The sequence below is a fragment of the Mustela nivalis genome (assembly GCF_964662115.1).
Source record: "Mustela nivalis genome assembly, chromosome: 4".
Lineage (NCBI taxonomy): Eukaryota > Metazoa > Chordata > Mammalia > Carnivora > Mustelidae > Mustela > Mustela nivalis.
Window position 1 is genome coordinate 127,580,289 of NC_139023.1, and position 27,658 is coordinate 127,607,946.

Below are 27,658 nucleotides of genomic sequence, written 5' to 3' on the forward strand. Positions count from 1 at the left end.
ACCCTGGGATCATGACCTGAGCTGAAGGCAGACACTTAATGAGTGAGCCATCCAGGTGCCCCCCTGAAGTTCCCTTTACCCACATTTCTATCAGAGCAAGAGCTGACAATATAATAACCGTGTAGTGTTTGAGTGAGCCTTCTGCACTCCAGCTTCTTCCTTAGAATACTAGGAGTCAGAGCAACTTCATTGAGCATTTTCTCTCCACCACAGGCCGGGAATCTGTAACCACCTTTGGCTAAGCCAGATTATCTTTCCTACCACTGTGCCAACTCTTTTGGGGCCAATATATATTTGAAGACCAATTCAAGAAACTGGATCTATTGGGATTAGATATAGGACCGCACGGGCATAGTTATGAGTGGACAGTTGCATGTGTTTTGAGGGAAACAAACATGAAGAAAATCTTTTGCCATTTACACCATATACATATGCTAGAAAATTAAGGAAGAAAAACCCAACAACTAGGGCTAGACATTTAAAATGTAATTTAAAAATTTACAGGAATTGAATATCACGTGTTGGTAACCATTAATTTATTCAGCTAATACGATTAAGCACCTTGGATGTACTGAACATGTTTCTAGGTCCTGGTAACTCAGTTGGGGGCAAGGCAGTTAAGGTCCTTGCTCTGTTGCAATCTGAAGAATAAAGTGGGGATTAGGAAGTGATGGAGGTTGGGGAATAAACTGAACAGGATGGAATGGCTGTAATGGAATGGCCCCTTTTAAAGGGCTCTGACCTGAAGGAAGTGAAAGTGGAAGTCACCTGGGTCTGTGGCCCCCAATAAAGCATGTGTTCTGTGTTAATCCTTTCTGGATAATTTCTGGTGGAGGAGGGTACTTAATGGCTTCACAGACTTCCATCCCTGATGCCAGCCCATTTCATTCTCTACCGCCTCTACTCCCATTCCAAAGGTACTGACAGTTTGTAAGTCTTTTGAGGGTTTTGAGGGTTCTGCAGCATAAATGAGAGTGGTTCTCTTTTATCTGCTGAAAACAGTGGATTTCACTCACTCATGACTGATACCACATACACATGCATTTGGTTTCCAGCGTCCAAAGTTGTACTTCACTGTCCTATTCTCTTTGTCCTTGCCGACTTCTTTACACAAATCTTTCTATTGTAGTTTTAAAGAGAAAGTGAAGTTGGAAGTGTGTTCAGTTTGCCATCTTAATCCAAAATCCTTGTTCAGATATTTTTAATGAGGTTGAACACTGCTTATGAACAGATTGATGTGGAAATTATTCTTTTGTAAGTTAATGTATCATCTTTTTGAATATGTTCATTTTAGTATAGTTATGGAAGAAAATAATGACTATTAAAAATGTCATTCCTGGAAATTTAAAATTTTCACTTCATATCTAAGAAGCTTCCACAATTTCTGGAAAGCAAAAGCTATGCTGATTACTACAGAAGAATACAAAGCTATCTTTTTTCTTAATGGACTTGTTGATATAATCTCCAGTGAATAACATTTATTTGAATAACAATTCACTTGTAAGCTGTGAAGATTCTGATGCTTGCTTCTTTCAATATACTATTAACTAAAATAATAAACCATTATTATTAAAGATAAGACCTAATAAATACTTCGCCTACAAGAGATTTGTAAGATCTTATATTCTAACTCCGCAAAACAGAACCACATGTGGGAACTCTTTAGCCCTTTAGCTGTTTCTTTTATTAAATCTAACTCACCTTCCAGTATATAGTTATATTTAGTTTAGTTTCATATAAACTACAACCTTTTACATAATTGATGCTTTCTCTGGATACATCTCTTCCTAACCACCTTCCTCACCTTCCTCTACCCCCACAAAAAAGGGGGAAGGGATGGTGTATCTAGGTTGGGGGGAGATTCTAAGTTGAATCAAATGAAATTGCTAAAATTGATCATATTTTAAAAACTGCAAGAATTGGGGCGCCTGGGTGCTCAGTGGGTTAAAGCCTCTGCCTTTGTCTCAGGTCATGATCCCAGGATCCTGGGATCGAGCCCCGCATCAGGCTCTCTGCTCAGTGGGGAGCCTGCTTCTCCCTTTCCGTCTGCCTGCCTCTCTGCCCACTTGTGATGTGTCTGTCAAATAAATAAATAAAATATTTTTTAAAAAACCCCAAAAACTGCAAGAATTAAAATTGCTTTTGGATTCCCATAGATTCTTGGGTGTGTTTCAGTGCTTTGTTTCAGTGCTTTGAAGGAAGGGACTTTATTGATTTATGCCCTCCAACTCATACCTGTGTAGGTCCTCAATTACTCATACCTTTGTAGGTCCTCAATTACTGTGAATGGTTGTAAATTCAATTTTTTGTTTTGATGCCTTGACACATTAGCGTAGAGACCCACTTCCAAGATCTCTTCCAAAGAATTCTTTTTCCTCCCCTTCAACATACCACCAAAAAACTCCACAGATTGGGGGCGCCTGGGTGGCTCAGTGGGTTAAGCCGCTGCCTTCGGCTCAGGTCATGATCTCAAGGTCCTGGGATCGAGTCCCGCATCGGGCTCTCTGCTCGGCAGGGAGCCTGCTTCCTCCTCTCTCTCTGCCCGCCTCTCTGCCTACTTGTGATCTCTGTCTGTCAAATAAATAAATAAAATCTTTAAAAAAGAAAAAAAAAAAAACTCCACAGGTTAAAACAAAACAAAACTTAATAGTAATCATTTCTTACACAAAATTAAAGCAAAGCAAATAAGATAAATTAATTTCTATACTGATGTAGCTTATGATGTCTGTAAGTTGATTATCTGGGTTTTCTGTATGTCACACTTACTAGAAAAAAAGTTTTTAAAAATGGCTTTTTCATGAGCAGAAGTATTCCTTTCCTAATAAGATAAAATAGTATTAGTTAATATGTGATTCTAATAGATTTTTCCAAGCAATATAGAAGAAAGTAGTCCTCCAATCCATGACTGCTGCTTTCCATGTCCTAGAAACTATCTTTTTACTCATCCCAGATGGAATTCCTTAACGTCTGTGTGATCCCTATGGCATTACCAGAGTTTATGTTGAGTCCTGACAGCCAAATGCTTCATTTCATATTTATGTATTTATTGAAGGTTATGATAGAAATTTTTTTACTTTTTTAATTGCTCTAATTCTCCAGTGTAATAAACAGAAGTTACTGCAAAACCAGAAATACCATTATTGAATCTTTGAGAGTCAAAAACTCTTAGATATCATCTGGCTAAGCATGTATTTATTTTTAGTTTTTCAACTGAGGCTAAAGAATCATGTACATGACTATAATTATTTTTCTCTCTTTTTATTATTTATCTATATTATGTGTGATACACAGATATTTCCTATCCTATCATATCTTTTTTTTTAATGTTAGTCATTATTCATATAGCACAACTTGATTTCATGACCCACTAATGAACAGGAATCTTCCAAATATGAAGAATAGTTTCTACGCAAGATATTTCAAATCATTATAACAAGTATTAGTTGAATATGTTTTTGTAAAGATTTTATTTATTTATTTTGAGAGAGCAAGAGAGAGCATGAATAGGGGGTGGGCAGAAGGAGAAGCAGGCTCCCTGCTGAGCAGGGAGCCTGACACGGAGCTTAATCCAAGGACCCTGGGATCATGACCTGAGCCAAAGGCAGATAGATGCTTAACTAACTGAGCCACCCAGGAGTCCCTAGTTGAATATATTTTTATACTTTATATTCATAAGTTTCATATTCTTCAGTCATATATGTGGTTGTGATTTGACTTATTGTTGCCTAAACATATTATGTTAAATTTAAGACATTTCTGACAACTTGTAGTCCCATATTTTCTTAAGACCATAAATCTTCATTTGTCCAAGGAAATTCAGTATCAATTGGGGAGGGGGGAAAAGCAAAATATGTGTTCTATAGATAATATTCTATACCTTATGGTGAGGGGTAGGCGACTGATAGCTGAAGAAAGCAGAGCTGGTAACTGCAGAATTAACAGTGATAGGTGAGTCAGAGAACCAGGGTTTTATACATTGGCCTTTATATTTCAAATCAAAAGGCCCATGCATTTGTAAAACAATGATTCTTACCTCCCATATATAATAGATGTGTGGATCACCTCTTGAAGTAGCATTAGAAATTGCTTTATCACTGTGCCCAGGAATAGATATACTTTATGGCATGACACAAATGCACCTACTCATTCCAGAAATAAAAGTTTCATTAAACAGAATGCATTTTGTAAGTGATGTGCTTTGATTCCTTTTTCTTTTTCTTTTTCTTTTTTTTTTTAAATATTGGTTGCAAAAAAAAAAAAAAGTGCTGGTTTGCAACAGTAAATTAATTTCTTGGCATGGCAGTCTGGGTCAGGTTTAAGAACGCTGAGTACCACCTACCATTGTTACTCTGATTCTGAAGCTACCATGTGTTATAAAAAGTCTTACACAGGAGGGATGACATAGGGTCTAATCAGAAGAGACATTATCCAGCTGGACCAGAGAAGAACACTTAGTCTGACCTTCTGGAAATGTAATGTTTTCACAGAATATATCTTTCTATTCTGTGTTGTTTTTGCAATTAACAAGCTACTGTATATCCGAAAACGTAAAATATGTCACTAAATCCTAACAGATTGATGGAATATGCATAGGGACAGTTTCATTATATGAAGACAAGAAAAATGTACCAGAATAGCTAAAAGTTTGAATGATATATGATAATAATGACAAGAATAGCAGTTCTTATTTATTATTTACTCTGTGCTAAGGACTTTATTTTATTTCTATTTCATATTATTGTCTCAACTATATATTGTTCTATCACAAATGACAGAAACATGCTTAAGGGAATTAGTCAGCTTTTCCAAAGTAATAGAACTAATAAGTATTCAAATGAAGTCTGCCATTCACCTTGTGTTCTTTATCACTACTTATAATGTCCATCAGAAGCTCTGGCAGGCAGGCAGTCCTGAATCATATCACTGCCACCCCCTAATTATAAGACTTTGAGCCAGCTTCCCCCCTATGAAATGAGAAAGAAAACATGTGCCTCATGGAGCCATAGTGAAGAGTAAGGAAAGCATTTAGTAAGTAGTTAGTAAAGGTACCTAATAATAGAGAAAATTAAAAATAGAGACCACAGGACTAGAAAAGACTATGAAGTCATCCATCTTGTCAACAGCTAGAAATGCATCAAAGTTTAAGCTGTTTCTCCACAGCATTACCAATAGGAAGAGTGTTCATACTTTTCTCTTTTTTGGCCTGTCTGTGGAATAAAAAATAATATATCAATTTCCATTTGTATTTCTCACATAATGTTGTAAATTTTTTTAGTTGATTAATTTTGATAGGTTTGTCTTCATTCATCAAATTTATCCTTTGAATTCTAAATCCTGGACTAGCTTTAGATTAAGAGAGGTTATTTCTGCTGTTTTGGACATCTACTTGCCCAAAAGACACTAGAATAGACCTACTGACTTTTTGCAGAATTCTCAGAGCTTTATTTCATTTCAGCTTTAATTAGCCTTAAGATCATAGTTCATTTTCAATAGAAATTTCCCATTTGAAGTTTGTTAATTTCTTCATTCCCATTAGAATTTGAATTATAGTGTATACGTTGTTCCTAAATCAATAAGTAAATGTCACCATTTCCACAGTGACAATTCTTGGTATACCTGCAAGAAATCCAACTTTTGTACTAACAATAATTGAAGTAATTATATTTTCCAGTGGGCACATTTGTAGGACATTTAAAAAGAACCCTAAAGCATTCTTTTTGAATGTTTGCTTTTAAAAAAGTTGTAATGTTTACAATATCTTTTGCCTTTCAGAACAACTCTTAGAATTTATGCACCAGTTGCCTGCTTTTGCCAATATGACAATGTCGGTGAGACGAGAACTCTGTGCCGTGATGGTGTTTGCAGTGGTGGAAAGAGCTGGGACCATAGTGTTAAATGATGGTGAAGAGGTCAGTGAACATTGCCACCACTTAAAAAGTTTCTGTTTGAGGGTCTCTCAACAATTTGCTGTTATGCGCAAAAATATACACAAATATACACAAAAAAATTCTTATTTCTTCCTCTTAAAAAAATAAGCAACAATAATTTGAATAATTCAAGAATTATGATATACTTATTGTTATGTCAAAGTATTCCAAATCCACTATTTCTTATAATAATATTTCATATGATACTGATAGAAATACTTTGATGTATTAACTTTTAGATTTTTGTAACTTTGAATGTTCATAATATGCCTTTTGTCAGAACAAAATGATCTTATTGAGACAATGGTGATCATTTGATATTACTTACATATGTTTTGGGGAGCAGAAGAATTCTTTTTCCTTGTGTTACTTAGAGAAAAGCGTCCGAGGTCAAATTAAAAAGAGCAGAATAAGCACCCTTTGCTAGGTGTGTGGAAAACACAGATCTGTGCTGTGCTTTGCTTTATTCCTTGTTCTTTGAGTTTAGTAAACAGTTCATTTTCCTTGAATTATTCCATCCTTAAGGTGAAAGATCTGCTAAATCATTTGTAGGAACCATTCTAGCACTAATAGCTGCATGACCATGATTATCTGCTTTGTCTTCATTTTTTTTAATTAGCTGGATTCCTGGTCAGTGATTCTGAATGGTTCTGTGGAAGTAACTTATCCAGATGGAAAAGCAGAAATATTATGTATGGGAAATAGTTTCGGTGTCTCTCCTACCATGGACAAAGAATACATGAAAGGAGTAATGAGAACGAAAGTGGATGACTGCCAGGTATGAAATATCATTAAAACTATATATTTTGAAAAAAAAAATGTATATTTTGTGCTTAACATCTATATGTCATTGGGGTAAGATTTTTCTGCCTATATAAATAGGTCATTTTTTAGAGTTATAAATAATATCTTAAATTAGTACTATTACTTTTAGTGTTATCATGCCCCAGGAAATTAAATATTAATCTTCCTTAAAGTTGTTTGGACTCAGGGTACCTGGCCGTCTTGGTCCATAGAGCATGTGACTCTTGATCTCAGAACAAGAGTTTAAGCCCTACACTGGACACAGAGCTTCCTTTAAAAAATAAATAAATAAATAAAGTTATTTGGACCCTGCATAACTAGGTGTTACATATATTTTTTATTAAAAGTTTCTATAAACATAATATTTTAAATTTTTCATTAATATTTTTATAATCTGTTCATAAAAAAATATAGCAGTAAAACATCTGTTATGAAAAGAAATAAGTAGATTAATAAAGATGTGATACAGTTATGCATTGTTTTTATTTATTTTCAGAATCTTATTTTTTTTTAAGATCTTATTTATATGTCTGACAGCGAGCACAAGCAGGGGGAGCGGCAGGCAGAGAAAGAAACAGGCACCCCACTGAGCAAGGAGCCAGATGTGGGGCTCAATTCCAGGACCCTGGGATCATGACCTGAGTGGAAGACAGATACTTAACCAACTAAGCCACCCAGGCATCCCAGTGTTTTTATTTAAATACCTACAAAATAAGGAATTGATTTAGAAGTCATGTAAATTAATCATAGTATGAATCAGTAGAACTTGCTAGTAAAAATGTAATTGCTAATTAAAAGAAAATAGTTGATAGCAAAAGAAAAATGTTAGTGTTGATATTATGTTAATATTCATTATTTAAAAGCATTTAATAAAAGACTAGAGAAAATATGGAGACCAAATGTGAAATTTAGATTTTAGTTAGATTTAGATTATAATTAAATTGATTATAATTGGTAACCTTTGTATAAGTAAGAAATAAATTTAAGATACTTGTGTTACCAAGTTTTTATTATTTATGTTTTCTTCTGAAAAAAGAAGTCTTTGAAAGATAAAATATTTTAATATAAACAAACCCAAAGATTTGACTTAGACTAATTAAAGTTAAGTGCTCATTGTATTTATTAGTCTGTAGTCTGAAATACATCTGAGTATACTTTTTTCTGAAAGAACATCACTGAATTTTTATTGTGTCTGATAAATGTAAAATAGTACCCATTTATATTTTCATTTTAAGCATTTTACTTACCAAAAAAGAAAATGACCATGGGCTATAAATAAAATGATCTTACCTAGAGAATCTAAATAATGTTGCCAAATAATTCTTTCAGTAAGCACTGTAGAGAAAAAAATAAATGGCTGTGTTCATTGTTTTGAATAGTAAGGCCAGAAGAACATTCTAAATATAGTCAACTCTCAATTATTTAGCATAATAGAAGAAAACAAAATGGTAGGTAAATCTTGAAGTCTATTTGGCCTGGCAATGTGTTTGTAAAAGCAATCATGTATGATTTTTCAGCTCTGGAACTATACTTCCAAAAATAATAAAGCCATACTTAGTCTAAAAAAACTAGAAATTTGTTAAAGGTTTCCCCATTCTATTATCTCTTATCAGTTCCTCTCTGGGACATGTTGGCATTACTGGAGCATTTTAGTCAGAGTTTCTGCCCATAAAGGGCAGGTTAAAAAGCAACTTTATTTCTGAGAATTCATTGATTACATTAATATGTCTTAATTGGCCAGCCACTTTTGCTAGAAATTTGTAATCATAGAACTGAAATGATATTAGAGGCATAGAAATGTATTAGAATAATTGATTAAAATGTTATATGGCTGAGTATTACAGAGTGCTTCAGAAATATCAAATATACCAGGTAACATTTAATATTTATCTGGGAGTTCTGGAAAAGGAAGAGAAAGTAGATGTCAAGGAATATAGTCTAATCCATTTACTGAATGAGGAATTAGTGGGAAACCCAGTGTTAGCAAGGTAGACCCAAAAGAAAATTCTGATTAAAATACGTAGACTCGGGCGCCTGGGTGGCTCAGTGGGTTGAGCCGCTGCCTTCGGCTCAGGTCATGATCTCAGCGTCCTGGGATCGAGTCCCGCATCGGGCTCTCTGCTCCACAGGGAGCCTGCTTCCCTTTCTCTCTCTCTCTGCCTGCCTCTATGCCTACTTGTGATCTCTGTCTGTCAAATAAATAAATAAAATCTTAAAAAAAAAATAATAAAATACGTAGACTCATAGATCCTGATACGAGGTTGCCAGATATACAAAGTAGGTCAAAGGTGAGGTATCTGCCTGATAGTCTCTTTCCTCCACTCCACTCCACTCTAAGCCACTATAAAAGGAACATGTTAAATCAGGGGTTTCAAGAATCAGGCTTATACCTCCACTGACTCATCTGACATTCACTCCCTCAGCAGTAAAACAAGGATGGAGAATAAAAGTTAGACCGTTTAATGTAAATGCTTGTTTTGATCTAGAAGTTCAGTGTATTTCTGCTAAAATGTCATACATCCCTCAGAAAGTAACATGTCAGACCATTCCTCTTGTTAGAGGAGGTGGAGGAAAGAGTGAGAATCATATTTTCATTCAACCATAAGATGGCCTCCATAAGTTTATATCATTCTCCTGAGCACACTATAGGAATTAATATTTATTGAATGAAATGAACAAAAATGGTGTTCTCTTTACCAAGAAGCAACTTCGTCTAGGACTGGTCTTAATTTTCTTACATTGCAGTGGGTTCTGAAAATAAACATTGGGTAATGTGATTATTAAGTTGAGTTCATAATAAGACTAAGTGGCTTATGATGAGTGGACTAACCTTAACATTTATTTTTGTTTATTTGGATCCCAAGACATGCTCAAAGTTGTATTTTGCTCCAGATCCCTCCTTTGTATGCTCTTCTTTCAGTTCTTTCCTTCCATTGTCTATACTTCTTCCCCTGTCCTGTTTGAAGGATAAAAGCAGAGCAATATATAGACACATATAGGTACTTAGTGATTGGTAATGGTTTTCCGTTTCCCATACGTGCCTTTTTCTATTCTTCTCACCTCCTATCCCTCTTCCTTTCTTCCTCCTCTACTCTCCTACTCTCCTTTTCCTTCTCCTTTTTCCTTCCCCACTACCTGTCTTAGGCCTGCCAGTGACACATCAGGCATTGCTTAATACCCTGCCCTACACCCTTCAATGAATACTTGGATACCTGTGTGAACAATTAAGTATGAACTTTCCTTACAGATAGCAAAGTGCCCCAGTTTAAATAGATCTAACCTGTTAAGGTAAACCTGTTAAACACACCTTTTTCAGAGACCATGGAAACTGACACTTGGAATTTAAGTAGTTTTAGAGAAAGTTGCCTGGATACATTGAAAATTAACAATACTGTATTAGGGTTGAAGCTTAATTTTACTTCATCCCTTCAACATCTGTAATTTTTCTTCTACATACCAGTTGTGATGTCTTATGCCACAAAACCAATCCTCCAATATGAATTGCCTTTGGCCTTGTACAAGCAAAATCTTGTTTGAATTTTTATTTTATATCAGAAAGTCAAGGTGTTATCATGTGTTAACAGCTATCTGAAAGTATAAAACCTTACCAAAAAAATTATATACATAATTTACAATTTTTCATCTGGCTTCATCAGACCAATTAAAATTATGTTTTACACATGAATTTATTAGATCTACAAACTTCTTTTTTTTTTTTTTTTTTAAGATTTTTTATTTATTTGCCAGAGAGAGAGAGGGAGTGAGAGCGAGCACAGGCAGACAGAGAGGCAGGCAGAGGCAGAGGGAGAAGCAGGCTCCCTGCCGAGCAAGGAGCCCGATGTGGGACTCCATCCCAGGACGCTGGGATCATGACCTGAGCTGAAGGCAGCTGCTTAACCAACTGAGCCACCCAGGTGCCCCTAGATCTACAAACTTCTTAAAGCAAAACTAAAACTGCTAATAAAAATGTAGATAAATGTTTTCATTTAAAATGTATTTCTTTTTAAATATATGTGGCCATATTAGAAATTCAGTTGGGTTTTATTTTCTTTTTGGGTGATACTCTTCAGTTTGGTACAGAAGAAATAGCAAAAATGTCTCTCTAGGCATTAAGCATTTCAAAACAAGCTTATTCTAATTTCCTTAAATCAGTTTAACTTAGTCAATGTTAATTTTAGTATGTTCTCTTCTAAAAGCATTCTTTTCTCTGTTACTCCTTTTAACTCATAGATGTTATTTCTTTTTTTAGGAGATAAATGAGAAAATACAATTTGTAATTATTTTCTCTGAAACTGAGTATAAGAAAAGGTCACCTGACATTATTTGGAGGCGTAGAGAGCAAGCAATTTTGGTGCTCTATTAAAAAAAAAAAATTAACTATTTTGAGACAAGGAACTAAGGACCACAGATTTTAAAACATATATACACCTGTGGTCAATGTTACAGAAATGTGTTTTGTTTTTAAGGTTTAAAAAAAAAAAATTAAACTATATGTAATTACAAGAAAAGCCTGTCTTTTTCATTTTAACTTTTTGATTCCAAGTTCTTAATTGAAAAATTAATGGGATTCTATCAGCTAGCTCTGACAGGAACTTAATATTGTAATATGCTGGGACGCCTGGGTGGCTCAGTGGGTTAAGCCTCTGCCTTTGGCTCAGGTTGTGGTCTCAGCGTCCTGGGATCAAGCCCCACATTGGGCTCTCTGGGGAGGGCCCTCTTTTTCAGCAGGGATCCTGCTTCCCCCTCTCTCTCTGCCTGCCTCTCTCCCTACTTGTGATCTCTCTCTCTCTCTCTCTCTGTCAAATAAATAAATAAAATCTTTTTAAAAATTGTAATATGCTGTTTCTCAAGTATGAAGCACTGCTATTTCTTTTAAAAAATTTTTACTGATTATACAGAAAGTATGGAAAATATAGAAAAGTATTTTAAATAAAATGAAAGTCACTTAAAATTTGCACTGCTCAGAAACAATAGTGATTAAACACTTTGTTATATTTCACTCCAAGATTTTGATGTGCATGTGTATATATATATATTATCGATTGATTGATTGATTAGCACGTGTGTAACTATGAGACCCTGGGCAAATCAGCAGGTTGTTGGTACAGATGTTTCTTCATCTGTACAAAGAGGATAATAGTATTACCTTCATTATAGGATGATAAGGAGGATAAATTGAGAAAGTTCCTGTAAGGCTACCACAAAATGATGATGATCATGTTGTCTTCATTATAGTTATTACAACATTTGGTTTTGCATCTTTTAAAAAAATTAATATGCTATTATGAACATTAAGCTCAAACTGTAAATATTCTGTGAAAATATGACTTTGGATGGCTGTGTCATATTTTATCTTCTATATGCTGTAATTTAACCATCCCCCCTTTTTTGAAAAATCTTTTCAGGGGGCTTGGGAGAAGGGGGGTGGGGTTATGGACATTGGGGGGCGTGTGCTGTGGGGTGTGTGGACCTGGCGATTCACGGACCTGTAACCCTGGGGATAAAAATATATGTTTATAAAAAATAAAAAATTTTAAAATTTAAAAAAAAATCTTTTCACATTAAAGGAGAAAAAGAAAAGTCCTTGCTTTTTTCATTTGCAAAATGAGAATACAATTCTTCAAAATTCAATTCTTTCTTACTTTAGAATCTAACTCTTATCTCCTCCTCACTGGTTTCTGGTTATTTTATGCAATAAATGATTTGTATAATTCATTCTTCACTTTCTTTTTAAAATCATTGAGAAATGTAATTTAATGGTTTGCCCTAAGCCCTGAGATTCTTTATATTTGGGGTGATGGCTTGATGTGCATATTATTTTTTAATTTTTTTTTAAGAATAAGGATTATTCTTAATACTTAGTTACAAAGAATAATGACTTAAGTTTAACAAGTAGGTGACTTGTTTTGTGGACTTTTTTAAATAAACTTTTTAATTTATTTTTTTAATTAACATGTAATGTATTTGTTTCAGGGCTACAGTTGAATAAATTTTCTAAACTGATTTCTTATCAATATAATTAGCAAATTTATAATATCTATTCCAGGGTGTCTTTGAATTTTGATATTTTATTAAAACCATCTTTATTTTAAAATTGTTGCTTTTAAAATCTTTTCTAACTTGTAAAACCCACTAAATGGCAATTATGTTTTTAAATTTTCCCTCCTAAGATTCCACCATCAAAGAAGAGGCATATGAAAAAGAATTCTTCTAATTTTATCTTCTGATTTTTAAAATTGTTAGGATTTTTAATATAAAGTACATATAAATATGCTAAAAATGAAACTTGTTTTGGCCAAGGAAGAAATACATTAAAAAGTAGAGAAGTCTGATTAAGGTTCATTACTGCATTCATTTAGAGGGTATGGAAAAGACGTGGAAAAATGTCAGTGTTAAATAATTAAAACACTGAATTATTAGTACAGCTAGGTCTCTTGCAAGCACTTCATCAGTAACATGTGACTTACATTTTATTCCAGTTTGTCTGTATAGCCCAGCAAGATTACTGCCGTATCCTCAACCAAGTAGAAAAGAACATGCAAAAAGTTGAGGAGGAAGGAGAAATTGTTATGGTAAAAGAACACCGAGAACTCGATAGAACCGGAACAAGAAAGGGGCACATCGTCATCAAGGTAAGACTGAAATGCCTCCATCTTGTGAGAGGATTTTTTTTGGTAGTATCAGTTAGTTTTGACCACTCAAGATTCCACATGCCACATTTTTGTGTATAATTTCTCTTAAAAGTTATCAGTTGTTAAGAAAAATCTTTATACTGCCTGATGAACAGCAGTTTTATAAATTGTGGTATATATTACTACCCAGTTCATCTTATGTTGAAAATTTGGAATTAAGGTACCATATATATGGTATTTATGCAGGATAGTGATTAAATCTTTTATTTGTTACAGGGCACCTCAGAGAGATTAACAATGCATTTAGTGGAAGAGCATTCGGTGGTGGACCCAACATTCATAGAGGACTTCCTGTTGACCTATAGGACTTTTCTTTCTAGCCCAATGGAAGTGGGCAAAAAGTTATTGGAGTGGTTTAATGACCCGAGCCTCAGGGATAAGGTTAGAAAATATATTCTGGTTTGGCTTCTAAATATGAAATATTCAGATATAAACTTAAGGATACTTTAATATTTGTCGCACCAATAATGTTCAAATTATTTTAATGGAATAATAGAATGTACTTTTTAACCCCCCAAAATGATGCAACCCCCAAACTCCTGAGTTCCATTGGAATCTGCATTCTTTACTTAGGCAAATGGTCCGTTACAATTTTTAAATTGGCACCCAAGCAGCATTTTATTATAAGCACTGCTGGTCGGTAGGCCCCAGGAAAACAATTCTGAACAGATTCCTGTATAAGCTCCTGAGAGCTCTGTCAAGACCAGATTAGATTATAAACTACATACTTTTATGAGGTGTGAGAGTTAATTTTTGCCTGTACTCAATGTTTCCTTTCCTTGTGAGTCTAACTTACATGAGACAGACTGGGGAAGACAGGTGGGAAGATCCAGAACAGGAGACCAACAGTGAAAAGCGCCCAAGTTCTCCTGCCGGTTCTGCCACTAACTAGTTCTGTGGCCTTAGAGAAATCATTAGGACAGCGAAGCTTTTCATTTCATATCCCGAGAGTCCTAAGCTTACAACTGAGCCAAACTCTCCAGCTGTCAAAACTTAGTTTGAGTGTTAACTCTGCCATGTACTTTATGTGTCATCTGACCTTCCTGAGAATCACTTATTTACTTTGAAATGAATAATTAGCAGCCTTTTGGGGTTATTGTGAATAGGAATAATAGAAGTAAAGTTCTTTTTGTAGTCCTTGACTCAATTCACTTAATACCTCTTAACACATATTACATCTTAAAAGTTATTTGTTGGTGGTGGTATTTGGTAGTATTCAACTTATGATTTATGAATCTCCATTTTCTAACCTCTGATAGGCTAGTAAGACCTTTAAATTGGCTTCTTAGCTGCAAAATTTTAATTTTATGAAAAGGTTTTATGTTAGATACAGTTTCAAGAGAGGTAATCTTCTGGGTTTCCTAAACTTGAAAAATGGACAACAGTGATAGTAAATGAGCAAAAATTAATATAAATATCAAAACTTGACTCCTAAGTATATATTAACTATAAATAGTATTTTAACTGTAGTTAAAAATTAACTATATACCAGGGTCCCTGTTTGGCTTAGTCAGAAGAGCATGTGACTCTTGAGCTTGTAAGTTTGAGCCCCACGATGTGTGTAGAGATTCCTTAAAAATAATATCTTTTAAAGGGACGCCTAGGTGGCTCAGTTGGTTAAGCAGCTGCCTTCGGCTCGGGTCATGATCCCAGATCGAGTCCCACATCGGGCTCCTTGCTCAGCGGGGAGCCTGCTTCTCCCTCTGCCTCTGCCTGCCATTCTGTCTGCCTGTGCTCGCTCTCTCCCCTTCTCTCTCTCTGATAAATAAATAAAATCTTTAAAAAAATAATAATAATATCTTTTAAAAAATTAACTGTGGGCACCTGGGTGGCTCAGTCAGTGAAATGTCTGCCTTTGGCTCAGTGAAGTATCTGCCTAGGGTTCTGGGGTCAAGCCCTCTGTTGGACTGCTTCTCCCTCTACCTGTTCCCTCCCCTGTCCATGCTCTCCCTCTCTCTCTTAAATAAATAAAATCTTTAAAAAAAAAATTAACTATATACCATCACTTTTGTTTCTCTACTGCTGAAAGAATACAATGCTTAATTTTCTCACTCTAATTAAAAAGTTAAGATGTTTGAAAGCAATTCTATGGAAAATTTCTTTTATGTTATTTAAAATTTAGAAAATTAAACTCATAAGTAAAACAAATACTCTTATATTTAAAGTCACAATTAGGGGTGCCTGGGTTGCTTAGTCGGTTAAGCAGCTGCCTTCAGCCCAGGTCATTATCCCAGGGTCCTGGGATCTAGTGCCACTTCGGGCTCCCTGCTTAGCAGAGAGAGCTTGCTTCTCCTTCTCCCTCTGCTTGCTGCTCTACTTGTGCTCTCTCTATATCTGTCAAATAAATAAATAAAATCTTCTTTAAAAAGTCACAGTTGTACTTTTTTTTTCTTTTAAGGGAGAATGCACCAGTGGGGAGCAGAGGAGGAGGAGAGAGAGAGAGAGAGAGAATCTTAAGCAGGCTCCATGCCCAGCACTGACCCAGGCATCCCCATTTAGTAAACTTTTGTTGAGAATTCACTCTCTTCCAGGCTTTGTAGTGAGTCTTAAGGATGTCTTTAGAACATAACAGATAAAGCTGTCCACGTGGAACTTAGAGTCTAATGAATGTCACATACTTCTCACTGGGTACAACACAAATATTCTATAACTGTGCATTTGTATAAAGGAGGTATAGGGCTCTGTGAAAACAAGTGTGAACGTGTGAGAAAGGCTACATATTTTTCCTGAAGAATTATAGATATTAAAAGTCTCCGAGATCTTTTTTTTTTTTTTTTTAAGATCTTATTTATTTATTTGACAGAGATCACAAGTAGGCAGAGAGGCAGGCAGAGGGGGTGGGGGAAGCAGGCTCCCTGCTGAACAGAGACACCAATGTGGGGCTCGATCCCAGGACCCTGGATCATGACCTGAGCCAAAGGCAGAGGCTTTAACCCACTGAGCCACCCAGCTACCAAAAAGTCTCCTAAATTTAATGTCAGCAAGTAAGATGTAATTCCCAGTAACTCCCAGCTAGTTCCTTCCTTTTACAGTTTGTTCCCTTATAGCTCTTTGTAGGCCTAATACTATTCATTCCTTTTATCTATTCTGCCCTCTGCTGTTATTTTATAGTTTCTGTCTTCTTTTGTATTAATTTATTTTGGTTTTATTATAGCTTTATTTTTATTATGACCAATTTCAAGTATGTTTTGAGAGTAAATAAGATACAAGTACAACCCTTCACAGATACAAAACCCTTCTTGGCAAAATAACAAAAAGTCTGTATTCATAATCTATATGTTTTCAGAAGATGATTTTCTTAGGAGTAAAATCCTTGCTGTGAAGAGTTTTATTTTTAGTTTATTGTCCATTGTTATTAAGTAAATTGTTTGTTAGATATCTTTTTTGAAATGACTTTAATTGAACATTTTTAGCACTGAGAAGAAGAAAACCTATTGAAAACAATTGATTTTTCAGGTTACACGGGTAGTATTATTGTGGGTGAATAATCACTTCAATGACTTTGAAGGAGATCCTGCAATGACTCGATTTCTAGAAGAATTTGAAAATAACCTGGAAAGAGAGGTAATATTTGTGATTTTAAAAAGTGATCAATTTTAAGTTCATTGAATTCAGCCTATTTTTGAAACCACTCTTTCTGAACTTTTATAGAAAATGGGTGGACATCTAAGGCTGTTAAATATTGCATGTGCGGCTAAAGCAAAAAGAAGATTGATGACATTAACAAAACCATCCCGAGAAGCTCCTTTGCCTTTTATCTTACTTGGCGGCTCAGAGAAGGGATTTGGAATCTTTGTTGATAGTGTAGATTCAGGTAGCAAAGCAACTGAAGCAGGCTTGAAACGAGGGGATCAGGTATAGTATTTCTAAATCCAAACTTAAGGGTGAATATTGGTGTCTTTTTTCCTTCAATTAATTGGGATACTGAAATAAATTTCACAATTTTATTTTTAGATATTAGAAGTAAATGGTCAAAACTTTGAAAATATTCAGCTGTCAAAAGCCATGGAAATTCTTCGAAATAACACGCACTTATCGATCACTGTGAAAACCAATTTATTTGGTAAGTAGTTTTGCATACTTTCATTTTTCTCCTTTTGGTCTTTATCACATTTAGGTCTTAATCATGAAAAAAAGACATTTTTATAAGTAATATTTCAAATATAAGAATCAAAATATAGTAAAATAAATACATATGTATATATGCATATAATTCATTCTAAATCACAATCTGACTTGAGGACCATAAAAATTATTATTGATAAATGTTTTAAACATCCATTATGTTAAATACCTATAAATACCACTGCATTTTAACTTATTCTGAATGGAAGTGGTAGAGCAACCTAACAAAGCAGATTTTTGGTGTCATTCATTCATTGGAGCAGTATTTTTCAGTAGGATTATAGTTTTTGAGAGCTGAAGTGTCTATTTCTTACCTATTTCCAAATCCTACAATTTCCTTTGAATTGCTTACATTTCTTATAATGGGCATTTTTTTGTGTGTGTTTCTTTTCATTTTAGTATTTAAAGAACTTCTAACAAGATTGTCAGAAGAGAAAAGAAATGGTGCCCCTCACCTTCCTAAAATTGGAGACATCAAAAAGGCCAGTCGCTACTCCATTCCAGATCTCGCTGTAGATGTAGAACAGGTGATAGGACTTGAAAAAGTAAATAAAAAAAGTAAAGCCAATACTGTTGGAGGGAGGAACAAGCTAAAAAAGATACTTGACAAGACTCGGATCAGTATCTTACCACAGAAACCATATAAGTAAGTGTCTATGAATTTTCTGTTATTTGTGTTAAAATGATATGTAAAGATAGTGATATAGTTAATGTTTACACATGAGTCTAAAAAATGTTCTAAGCTTTATAGCTGAGCTTTCTTAGAAGCAATATTAAATAACCACATTGATTTTAATCTCCTATATTTGCCACTTACTTGTCTGACGCAAGCTTCATTAGCACTTTCTCATTTGAACTTTTTTTTTTAATTTCTTGAATATAAGAAAATTAAGAATATGTGTTTGCTCCTGTTTCGCTCATGGTTTGGAGTTATTTTTGCTACTTTTTCTTTGTTTCTGGATTTCTTCTCTACCATCAGTATCTGCTTTTTGACAACCAAATCTTTGCTGCTTTTGTTGCTACTTTTCATCCTTGCCATTCTCTTTTTTCCTGTTTTCAGTTATTTAATTGTTGCCAGGATAACACTAACCAAGCACAAAACTCCTTTCTCTCAGTGGGCTCTACAGTCCATAATGTGAGGTATATTCTTGAATCTCTCCTTGGGTGCTTAATTTATGCCAGGAGCTCAGACTAGACAAAGTTGTAGGTGTCACACTTTTAAAGTCTTGTTTGTTTGCCTGTTTGCTTGCTTATTTCTTCATTGTAGCTTCTTCTGAGTCTAGAAATCTTTTATAAAACTCAGTTACCATTAGCAAAGGGTTTTGTCTTTAATGTTAAATAACCTGGATGTAATACTCCTGGGTAACTTAGTTGGTTCAGCCTCCACCTCTTGATTTTTTGTTCAGGTTGTGGCCTCAGAGTCCTGGGATTGGCAGTATCTGGTTCTACGCCCAGCAAGGCGTCTGCTTCTCTCCCTGTCTGTCTGTTTGTTTCTCTCTCTCTGCCCCTTCCCTCATGCACATCACTTGTGCACGTGCTAATAACTTATAAATAAATAAGTAAATAACATGGATATACTAAATGCATTTATTTTATATTCCTTGAACTACAGTGATATAAGAGATCAGTTCAAAGCATGTAGGTTATTTTTCTTTCTTTGATAAAATAATGGGTCTTCCTAGAGAAGCAGTAGATACAGACATTCAGAACTATATCAAACATTTCTTAAATCCCAATTCAGATAAAATTTTATCCACAGATTAGAGAGACATGGCCCAAAATATAGTATTGATGGGAGTGTCAAACCTGTGTTGTCCCCACTGAACTATAAGGATTGGTGGATTTGTATCAGCTAAAAAGATTTCTACAGCAGAGTCCTAAGGATAAGCATATTGAGTAAGTTTCTAATAAATGATGGATTAGGCCTGTTAACATTACAGAAAATAGAAACTGATTTTTAAAGTGACCATTCTAGATTAAAAAAACAAAACAAATTTTTAAGTGGACAAAAAAATTACTTAAATCTAGAGTTATTAGCAGCACAATAACTAAAACATCCTCCAGTCATATTTGACCATGAGTTAAATATGAACCTTAAAGTTAAATAAAAGTCAGCATGACCCTGGCAAGTATTAATAGAAACATGACACATAAGAACTGGGATATAAGCCATCCACAGTACAGGATATTGGCAAAGAACACAATATGAGAATACTGTGTATAATTTTGTTCTATGTGTATTTTAAAAAGATATTCAAAATCTGGAGAAGGAAAAGAAGGTAATCAAGATGTGTAGATTTTGAAACACTGAGGAAACATCTTAATTTGTATTTATGAGCATGTATGCCTCTTTTAAGTGCTCTGTGCTCTTGGTTTTATTGTGAAAATTATTTGAAATAATTCATACATATATAAAGCAACTGAAATTTTAAAAAATTATATTTAAAAGATGGCTCAATAAAGTGTAGGATCTATTTATTATATGGTGTGATAGACTTGTTTAATACTAGTTACTACTTAAACTTCGCTCTTCTAGAAATTAGCATGTGTTCACAAAGATTTCTTTTTAAACAAAGTCACTAGTCAGTTACACAAATCTTCTAGATATACTGTGGTTCCTTTCCCCACCAAACACTGTCAGTATTACAGCAGCTAAGATGCTGGATGACGCAAGGGGGTATAGCTCAGGGTAGAGCATTCGACTGCAGCTAAGATGCTGGATGATGCGAATTGGCAAGGATAGGCATGGTGGAGTGGGGGAACAAAAAGGCGGAAGAAAAGGGAGAGGAAAGAGGATTATGGGATTCAGATCTGGTTGTAAGGTAAGTAGAGAAAGACTGATGAATCCTGAGAAAAGAGGGACTAAATCAACAAACTATAGAATCAACAAAGGCCAAAAAACAGCTTCGGTAACTGAGAGAGTTGGAGAGAGGAAACAAGATATGCTCAGAGAGGGACATTTCTGAATTAAGTCTTGAATATAAAGTAGTTTCAATCCAAGAGTAGCCTCGTGTCTGTGGAAAAGAGAGGGGCAAGAGTTAGATCTTCATTTTCAGTGTTAAAATGTTGCTGAGAAACATTTCTTAAGAAGGTAGCTCTGGTATTTTTAGCTATTTGCGGTAGTAGTAGTCCAATTGGCTATATCTTTGGCCTGAGCCCACAGTAGTTGTCTCATGTCATGGATTCTATCTGAGATTTTTTGGCAGAAAAGGTGGTTTATATGGATGAAAAACAAAACTTTACTAATAATGTGAAGGTTTTAATGTTTCACAGAGCATTAATATTTGTCTTTAAATGCATGCCAATATGTGTTTAAATTGAAATTGAATTTTGTCATTGTACTTACCTATGAATTTGGAAGAATTTACACTAAAATCTTTATGTTGACTTGAAAAGAAAAAAATTTATCCTTGCTTATTTAACTACAGAATTTCTATTCTTTCCCCTCTCAAAATAAAGAATGCAGCTAGATTTTTTTTAATCACAGCCATTAAGATAGTTGGTACTATGATCAAGCTCTAGTGTCTAAAAACCTAATTGATACTAAATATAACATTATCTAATGTTACTTTGGACACCTAACCTTAGTACAGTTTTCTTTCTCCTTGTTTTAAGTTATTTCTAGAAATTAGTTGCTTATGATCTAGTTATTTCGTGTGTGTCCAATGCTTATTATTTTAATGTTTTGTTCTGAAAACGGCTGACCCTTCAATTCTAGAAATAATTTTTACATGTTATTAAATCAGTTTTTAAGAATTGTCCACAGTAACAGACTTTTTACAAATGGCACTAGTTTCGTAGCTATCAATAATAAGCAGTATTTCTCTGGAGAACGTAAATGTCTTACTAGAAATTTTGAGTAGAGAATTAAAAGTGAGTCATTGGATTTCCATTTCCTCTTCCTTGATGCTAAGAAATATCACCATGCATCTTTGCTTTTTTATGCTTTGTGTAATTAAGAAATAGTGTCAGTGTCAGGGTTTCTTTACATCTCACTCCATAGAGATCTCTTTTATTTCTCTGAAACATTGGAGAATGAAATTAGGACAGTTTGGATTTCTTTTCCCCTCTGTTCATTTTACTCTGTTTCTTCAGTTTTTAAAAATTAGATTTTAAAATAATTTATCATTCTGATGCATAAATTATCAATTGAATGAGACTGAATACACTCATTTCTATGTGCTTTTTCTTAAGTCTATTTCCAGGAGTAAATAGAGATTATCTTCTCTTGAATATACTGATAAACTACTAGTATTTGTTATGCATTGTCTAGTGAAAAAGACAGATTTTGGAGTAATATATGCTTAAGGAACAACATGATAAGTTGAGTTAGATACACTTAAGCTATACTTGCTTTTGCTGTTTTCAACCAGATTTATTAATGGTACTTTTAAACGAACTGCAAGTCTTAGGAAATACGGTTTATTTATGGTTTGCATCTATTACGTATTGATGAGTGTTATAGCCTTTTCACTTGTAGATCACTGATTTTCTGATTTTTCCTCTTTGTTCAGTGATATTGGGATTGGTCAGTCTCAGGACGACAGCATAGTGGGGTTAAGGCAGACGAAGCACATCCCCACTGCACTGCCCGTCAGCGGAACCTTGTCATCCAGCAATCCCGACTTGTTGCAGTCACATCACCGCATTTTAGACTTCAGTACGACTCCGGGTGAGCCCCCCGCCGCTTTTGTTTTCTTATAGCAATCTGTTTGCTTCTAACATAATGGTAATGCTCTATGCTCTTGGTTTGGCATGGATTATGTCAAATGCTGAAAGTCAGAATGAACCCTAAATTTCAAACAACCGGAATCAGTTCTTTTTTATTCTTCAGACTAATTTGATACGGCAATGGCAAATCAATCTCTCTGAATTTGTTTTCTCTTTCATAAAATGAAGATAACACATATCATGCAGATTATTACTAGGTCATACTAAAATAAATGGAGGGAAAGGAATATTTTAGGCTAGCTTAATGGGATTTTCAGTATAATAAAGAAGAATTTGATTTAAATTTTTTTTTTTTTTGCTATCAACCTGACAATCTTGAATTTAGTATGTTGACTACTCAAGTCTTTGAAGAAGGATTGTAAGGGAGAGATGAAAGTTCAGTGTTATCTTTTCTCAGGAGGTTTTTCAGATTACTTCACTTAACTGTATTACCATATACTAAAATCTGTTCTACTTATATATGACCTTTATTTCCCCCAGACTTGCCAGATCAAGTGTTAAGGGTTTTTAAGGCTGACCAGCAAAGCCGATACATCATGATCAGTAAGGACACCACAGCGAAGGAAGTCGTCATTCAGGCCATCAGGGAGTTTGCTGTGACTGCCACTCCAGATCAATATTCACTGTGCGAGGTCTCCGTCACACCTGAGGGTGTAATCAAACAAAGACGACTTCCAGATCAGCTTTCCAAACTTGCTGATAGAATACAACTGAGTGGAAGGTACACAGTATCTCTTCTGTTGGATTTCTTTAACCCCTCATCCGGCCCACGTGGACATCTAAAAGACGAACAAAGGGCTTTTCAAAGCATTTTTAAAATGAATTAAGTACCCCTGCAAACTAGAAAGAAGTATTTATTTCTCTGTCCTCCAAGAATTGCTATATCAAAGTAAAATACCCCATAGATTGTTGACCCTCACAGGGATCTCTTTAGAACCTTTTCCAAAGCACGGCATTGTGACCTGAATGTTCTTGTGGCCTGTCTGGGCACCAGCAGTCACCTGTTAGACTCGTCTTTAAGGACACCAGACCGGCAGAACAGTGGAGTATGCCTCATGTAAAGTCACAGAGTTAACCCTGATGCGCTCTTCTTGGATGTATACATTCACAGACATATTCTTGAAGAACATTCTAGTGTCAGTTGCTCCTGCCTGCCTAACTTTCCTAGGAGCTTCATTTGTTTAGATGACACTACCTAGGACTATGTGGTTGCCAGTGCTTGCCTGTGATTGTGCATTACATTAGGAAAAATACCTCACTCTAGAACTAAACTTGTAGTTGGTCTCCTGCTACCTGTTTATCTCACATATTACCTGTGAGAAAACATTGTACCTGGTTTTGTGAGTCTAGTGAATGTTACTTCCCTTATACATATAATTTGTATTCTCAAACCACAAATTAGTGAAAGTTGAAAAAGTGGTTAAGTTTTGGCTCTCATTCAATGACCAGATTCTGAACTGATGGAATAGTAAATAGTTCCATAAATCACATTTTTTTCCCTCTCTTGCCAGATGGAGTGTTTTATTGTCCTTGACTTTTCCATAATCTATGTCTAAACCTGATTTAATTCATTCAGAACTTCATTTTTCTTGTTATCAACTGTAACTTTCACACTCTCCTTCACCCCTCCTTTATTTCCACCCTGACACTAGCAGTTAGTTTTGTTAGAATGTACACTGAGTTATCTGTAACCATGATGGAGTTCTACAAGTCTCCACTGAGGTGCAGATTCGTGATTCACATTCAAGAAAATTATAGACGAATACGGGTCATGGGTTTCATGAGTGATGAAAACTGGGAACGTTGAGTCTGTGAATGTAAAGACCTCAAGGTATGTGTTTCCTGTCCTGGTTGCTTTGGTGAAATATGTAACAGGCCAGTTTGGCAGGACTCCCACTGTGCTTATTCTGTTTCCTTCTTTATGGAATTTGGCCTAGGAAAAGCATCTGTCTACAAACCCCACCCTTCTTCCTCCCCACCTCCCACCAAAAAAAAAAAACACAGGGCAAACATCTGGATTCTGTTTACAGAGAGAAAGGGGTATTAATGAGTCTCATCTGTCACCAATATTAATGATTCATTAATATTTGGGAGGCTCTGTTTCCTCATCTGGTAAGAATAATACCTGCCTCACTTGTAGGGTTTTTATGAAAATCAGATATTTAAAAGTTAAAAATCTGTTTTAGGATTGTTGTACTCATAGTATCAAACAGAGGGGGAATGGCTTATAGGTTTCTTTCTTTGGTATTTGAAGAAATAGGTAAACTTGGACTAATCCAGTTTGGATCCATCAATAGTGACAGATCCTCTCTGGAAAAATAGGGAGATAACCTGTGTCTGATCTCTCCCACTGCCTTCTAACTTTAGAGCCCGTTTTCTTATTTACACAAATTTCAAATTTAGGTCATTTCTGTCATTTTTAGCAAAAACAGAAAAAATAATCTAGAAAGCAGAGAAAGGCAAGAGAAAAATACATTACAACTCGTACAAGTGAAATGACTTGGGACTCATTAGCTTCCATCAGTGGCTTTTGGAGGTGATTCTGTCAGTTGGTGACTGGGGCAGCAGCTGCATTCTCTGTCCTTATAGAGAATTCTTCCATCCTTCAAGTGAACGTCTTTGTTCATGTTGTCTGCAGAGGAGCATTACTCTTTCAAGTAATGTCATGAGAGTACTGCTTAGGCTTTGAATTCTGTGTTTTTCATAGGTATTACTTGAAAAACAACATGGAGACGGAAACTCTTTGTTCAGATGAAGATGCTCAGGAGCTGTTGAGGGAGAGTCAAATCTCCCTTCTGCAGCTTAGTACTGTTGAAGTTGCCACACAGCTCTCCATGCGGAATTTTGAACTTTTCCGTAACATTGAACCTACTGAATATATAGATGATTTATTTAAACTCAAATCCAAAACCAGCTGTGCCAACCTGAAGAAATTTGAAGAAGTAATTAACCAAGAAACATTTTGGGTAGCATCTGAAATTCTGAGAGAGACAAACCAGCTAAAGAGGATGAAGATCATTAAGCATTTCATCAAGATAGCACTACACTGCAGGGAATGCAAGAATTTTAACTCAATGTTTGCAATCATCAGGTAAGAAAGCATACTGGTCCTAAGACTCATTTCAGTTTGTAGATCAAAAATAAATATCAATCCAGGAACACCATATAATTTGTGTAAGTATAGCGGTTTTTAATTGAATCATATTGAATGATTCTTTTTCTCTGAATCCAATCATTCTTAAAATCTCCTGTAAGCTACATGTAGAGCCCAGGAAAGCTATATTCACTACCTTTTTTTTAGTTCTACAAACTAAAAAAATGGCCAAATTATTTGAATTTCTCCAAACACCAGTTTATTTCTCTGTAAAATAACAGTGCCCCGGAGAGTGACTGAATAGATTAAATGGTATTATGTGTATGGAGTTCTATCAGCTAGCACAAAGCAGATGCCCAAATGTTCATTTTCTTCCCTTTTAAATGCTTAGATTGAGGCTGGAAGAAAATATAAACTGAAACAATTAACAGTATTGATATTCATGATTATTATTGGTCATCCTCTCTCACTAGGAATTTGATCATACTCTACTATTATGACTTTCATTTTATTACTACAGGATAGTTGGCTAGTCTGTTTTATCAAATACCCGCCCACTATGTGCCAAGTGCTTCTCTATGTATGGAGACAAAGCTGCAAACAAAATGCTACCTTCATGATATTTCACATTCTCGTTGTTTGTTCCCAAAAAACAGACTAGAAAGGTACAAAGGGAAGACGAGTAATAATCCTTGGCCTTGACCCTGCTTCTGTCTTCAATTCTCATTACCCAGAATTATTCATAGTTTCTTATGAGTCCTGTAAATTGCTATGTATATACAGTATAAACACAGAGGTGTTTTATTAATGGGTAATTTGATTTTATGTCACTTTTTTTTCCTTCCAGTGGTCTAAACTTGGCACCAGTGGCAAGACTACGAACCACCTGGGAAAAACTTCCCAATAAATATGAAAAGCTGTTTCAAGATCTCCAAGACCTGTTTGATCCCTCCAGAAACATGGCAAAATATCGCAATGTCCTCAACAGTCAAAACCTACAGCCTCCCATAATCCCCCTGTTCCCTGTTATCAAGAAGGATCTCACGTTCCTTCATGAAGGTTAATATAATGTAGATTTTCTGTCTGCACTTGTGGAAACACAGAATAAATGAATCCAACCTGATCCCCCCTTTTCTTCTTTGCCAATTATAGGAAATGACTCAAAAGTCGATGGGCTAGTCAATTTTGAGAAGCTAAGGATGATTGCAAAAGAAATTCGTCATGTCGGCCGTATGGCTTCCGTTAACATGGACCCTGCCCTCATGTTCAGGACTCGGTGAGTGTGTAAAGTTAAGCAGCGCATGTGGGATTAGAGAAGTTTGGGTTTAGTGCTTCTTGATAAAGGAGAAATTTTCATGTATTTGTATTTGTAGCATGGTAGAAATTGTATTAGGTCGTGCCCAGAATCCCCCAGGAGTTCAATTTGAAATAAATGTCTTATTCTGCATCAGGTACACTTCTCAGTAAAAATAGCTTGTCCGCAGAAATTTTTCATTTGACACGAGGAGAACTCCCAATTTGTGGAGCTAAAACTCATAATTGATAGCATGAACAAAAATATGTAAAGAACCCAAACAATATTGTCTCAGTATCTATACAATGGATTTAGTTGTCAATAGAGTCAAAATGGTTAATACAGTGAAGGAGAGGAGTTTTTAGAACAAAAATTTTAAATATATCTGTCTTTTGAGCCAGAAGAATATTGCCAGTACAGTTGCGTGTGTGAGGTGATTATGCAGTTTAATGTTTGTGAGCTTCTAGTACTGCTTACCCAGAAGTCTAGTCCTTTCTTTCTGAGCTTGTGATCTTTCTGTCTCTCTCTCTACACCCATGCTTCAACCTCCATGGCTCTCAATTACAGGAAGAAGAAATGGAGGAGTTTGGGGTAAGTGGTGGAGACCTTGCAAACCCACACACGATTCTTATTCTGCTCATTGCATTGTTTTCTTACCTGCTGTATTTTCTGGTGCTTTGCATTTTTTCTTAACCCTCTTGCTCTAGCAGAATTTCAGCTGGCAAACTGACTTCAAGTTTAATCTGTTGGGGCTTTTGCTTTTGAGGTCATAATCCATGACAAAATTGATGATGGTTTTGGGGAACTGTAGGCCAGGCATACTTTGGAACTTTCAAAAAGATTTTATTTTAATATAATTTGTGTGCTTTGAAATGGAGAAAGCCTAATGCGGGGTTATGGGAGGAAGAACGTTAAAAGGAAAAACTGTGCAATTTAAATACTATAGCACAGATATTTAATTAAATATGTATAATATAAAAAGTGCCCCACG

General features: G+C 35.2%; 1 protein-coding gene across 14 annotated transcripts in view; it reads left to right on the forward strand.

The window, feature by feature from the left end:
• The window catches only part of RAPGEF2 (Rap guanine nucleotide exchange factor 2), a 239,437-nt gene that overhangs the window by 198,894 nt on the left and 12,885 nt on the right, over positions 1–27,658 (forward strand). For 12 of the 14 annotated variants that reach the window (XM_082727766.1, XM_082727773.1, XM_082727777.1 and 9 more), the window contains 14 exons: positions 5,773–5,909; positions 6,547–6,705; positions 13,211–13,363; positions 13,640–13,804; positions 16,880–16,987; positions 17,075–17,278; positions 17,378–17,486; positions 17,948–18,194; positions 22,063–22,220; positions 22,760–23,000; positions 24,987–25,370; positions 26,221–26,432; positions 26,526–26,649; positions 27,235–27,258. In XM_082727766.1, coding sequence (XP_082583892.1) covers positions 5,773–5,909; positions 6,547–6,705; positions 13,211–13,363; positions 13,640–13,804; positions 16,880–16,987; positions 17,075–17,278; positions 17,378–17,486; positions 17,948–18,194; positions 22,063–22,220; positions 22,760–23,000; positions 24,987–25,370; positions 26,221–26,432; positions 26,526–26,649; positions 27,235–27,258 — 2,425 coding nt within the window. The remainder of the gene's footprint in view (positions 1–5,772; positions 5,910–6,546; positions 6,706–13,210; positions 13,364–13,639; positions 13,805–16,879; positions 16,988–17,074; positions 17,279–17,377; positions 17,487–17,947; positions 18,195–22,062; positions 22,221–22,759; positions 23,001–24,986; positions 25,371–26,220; positions 26,433–26,525; positions 26,650–27,234; positions 27,259–27,658) is intronic. The other 2 variants (XM_082727772.1, XM_082727774.1) reach the window with 1 other exon arrangement.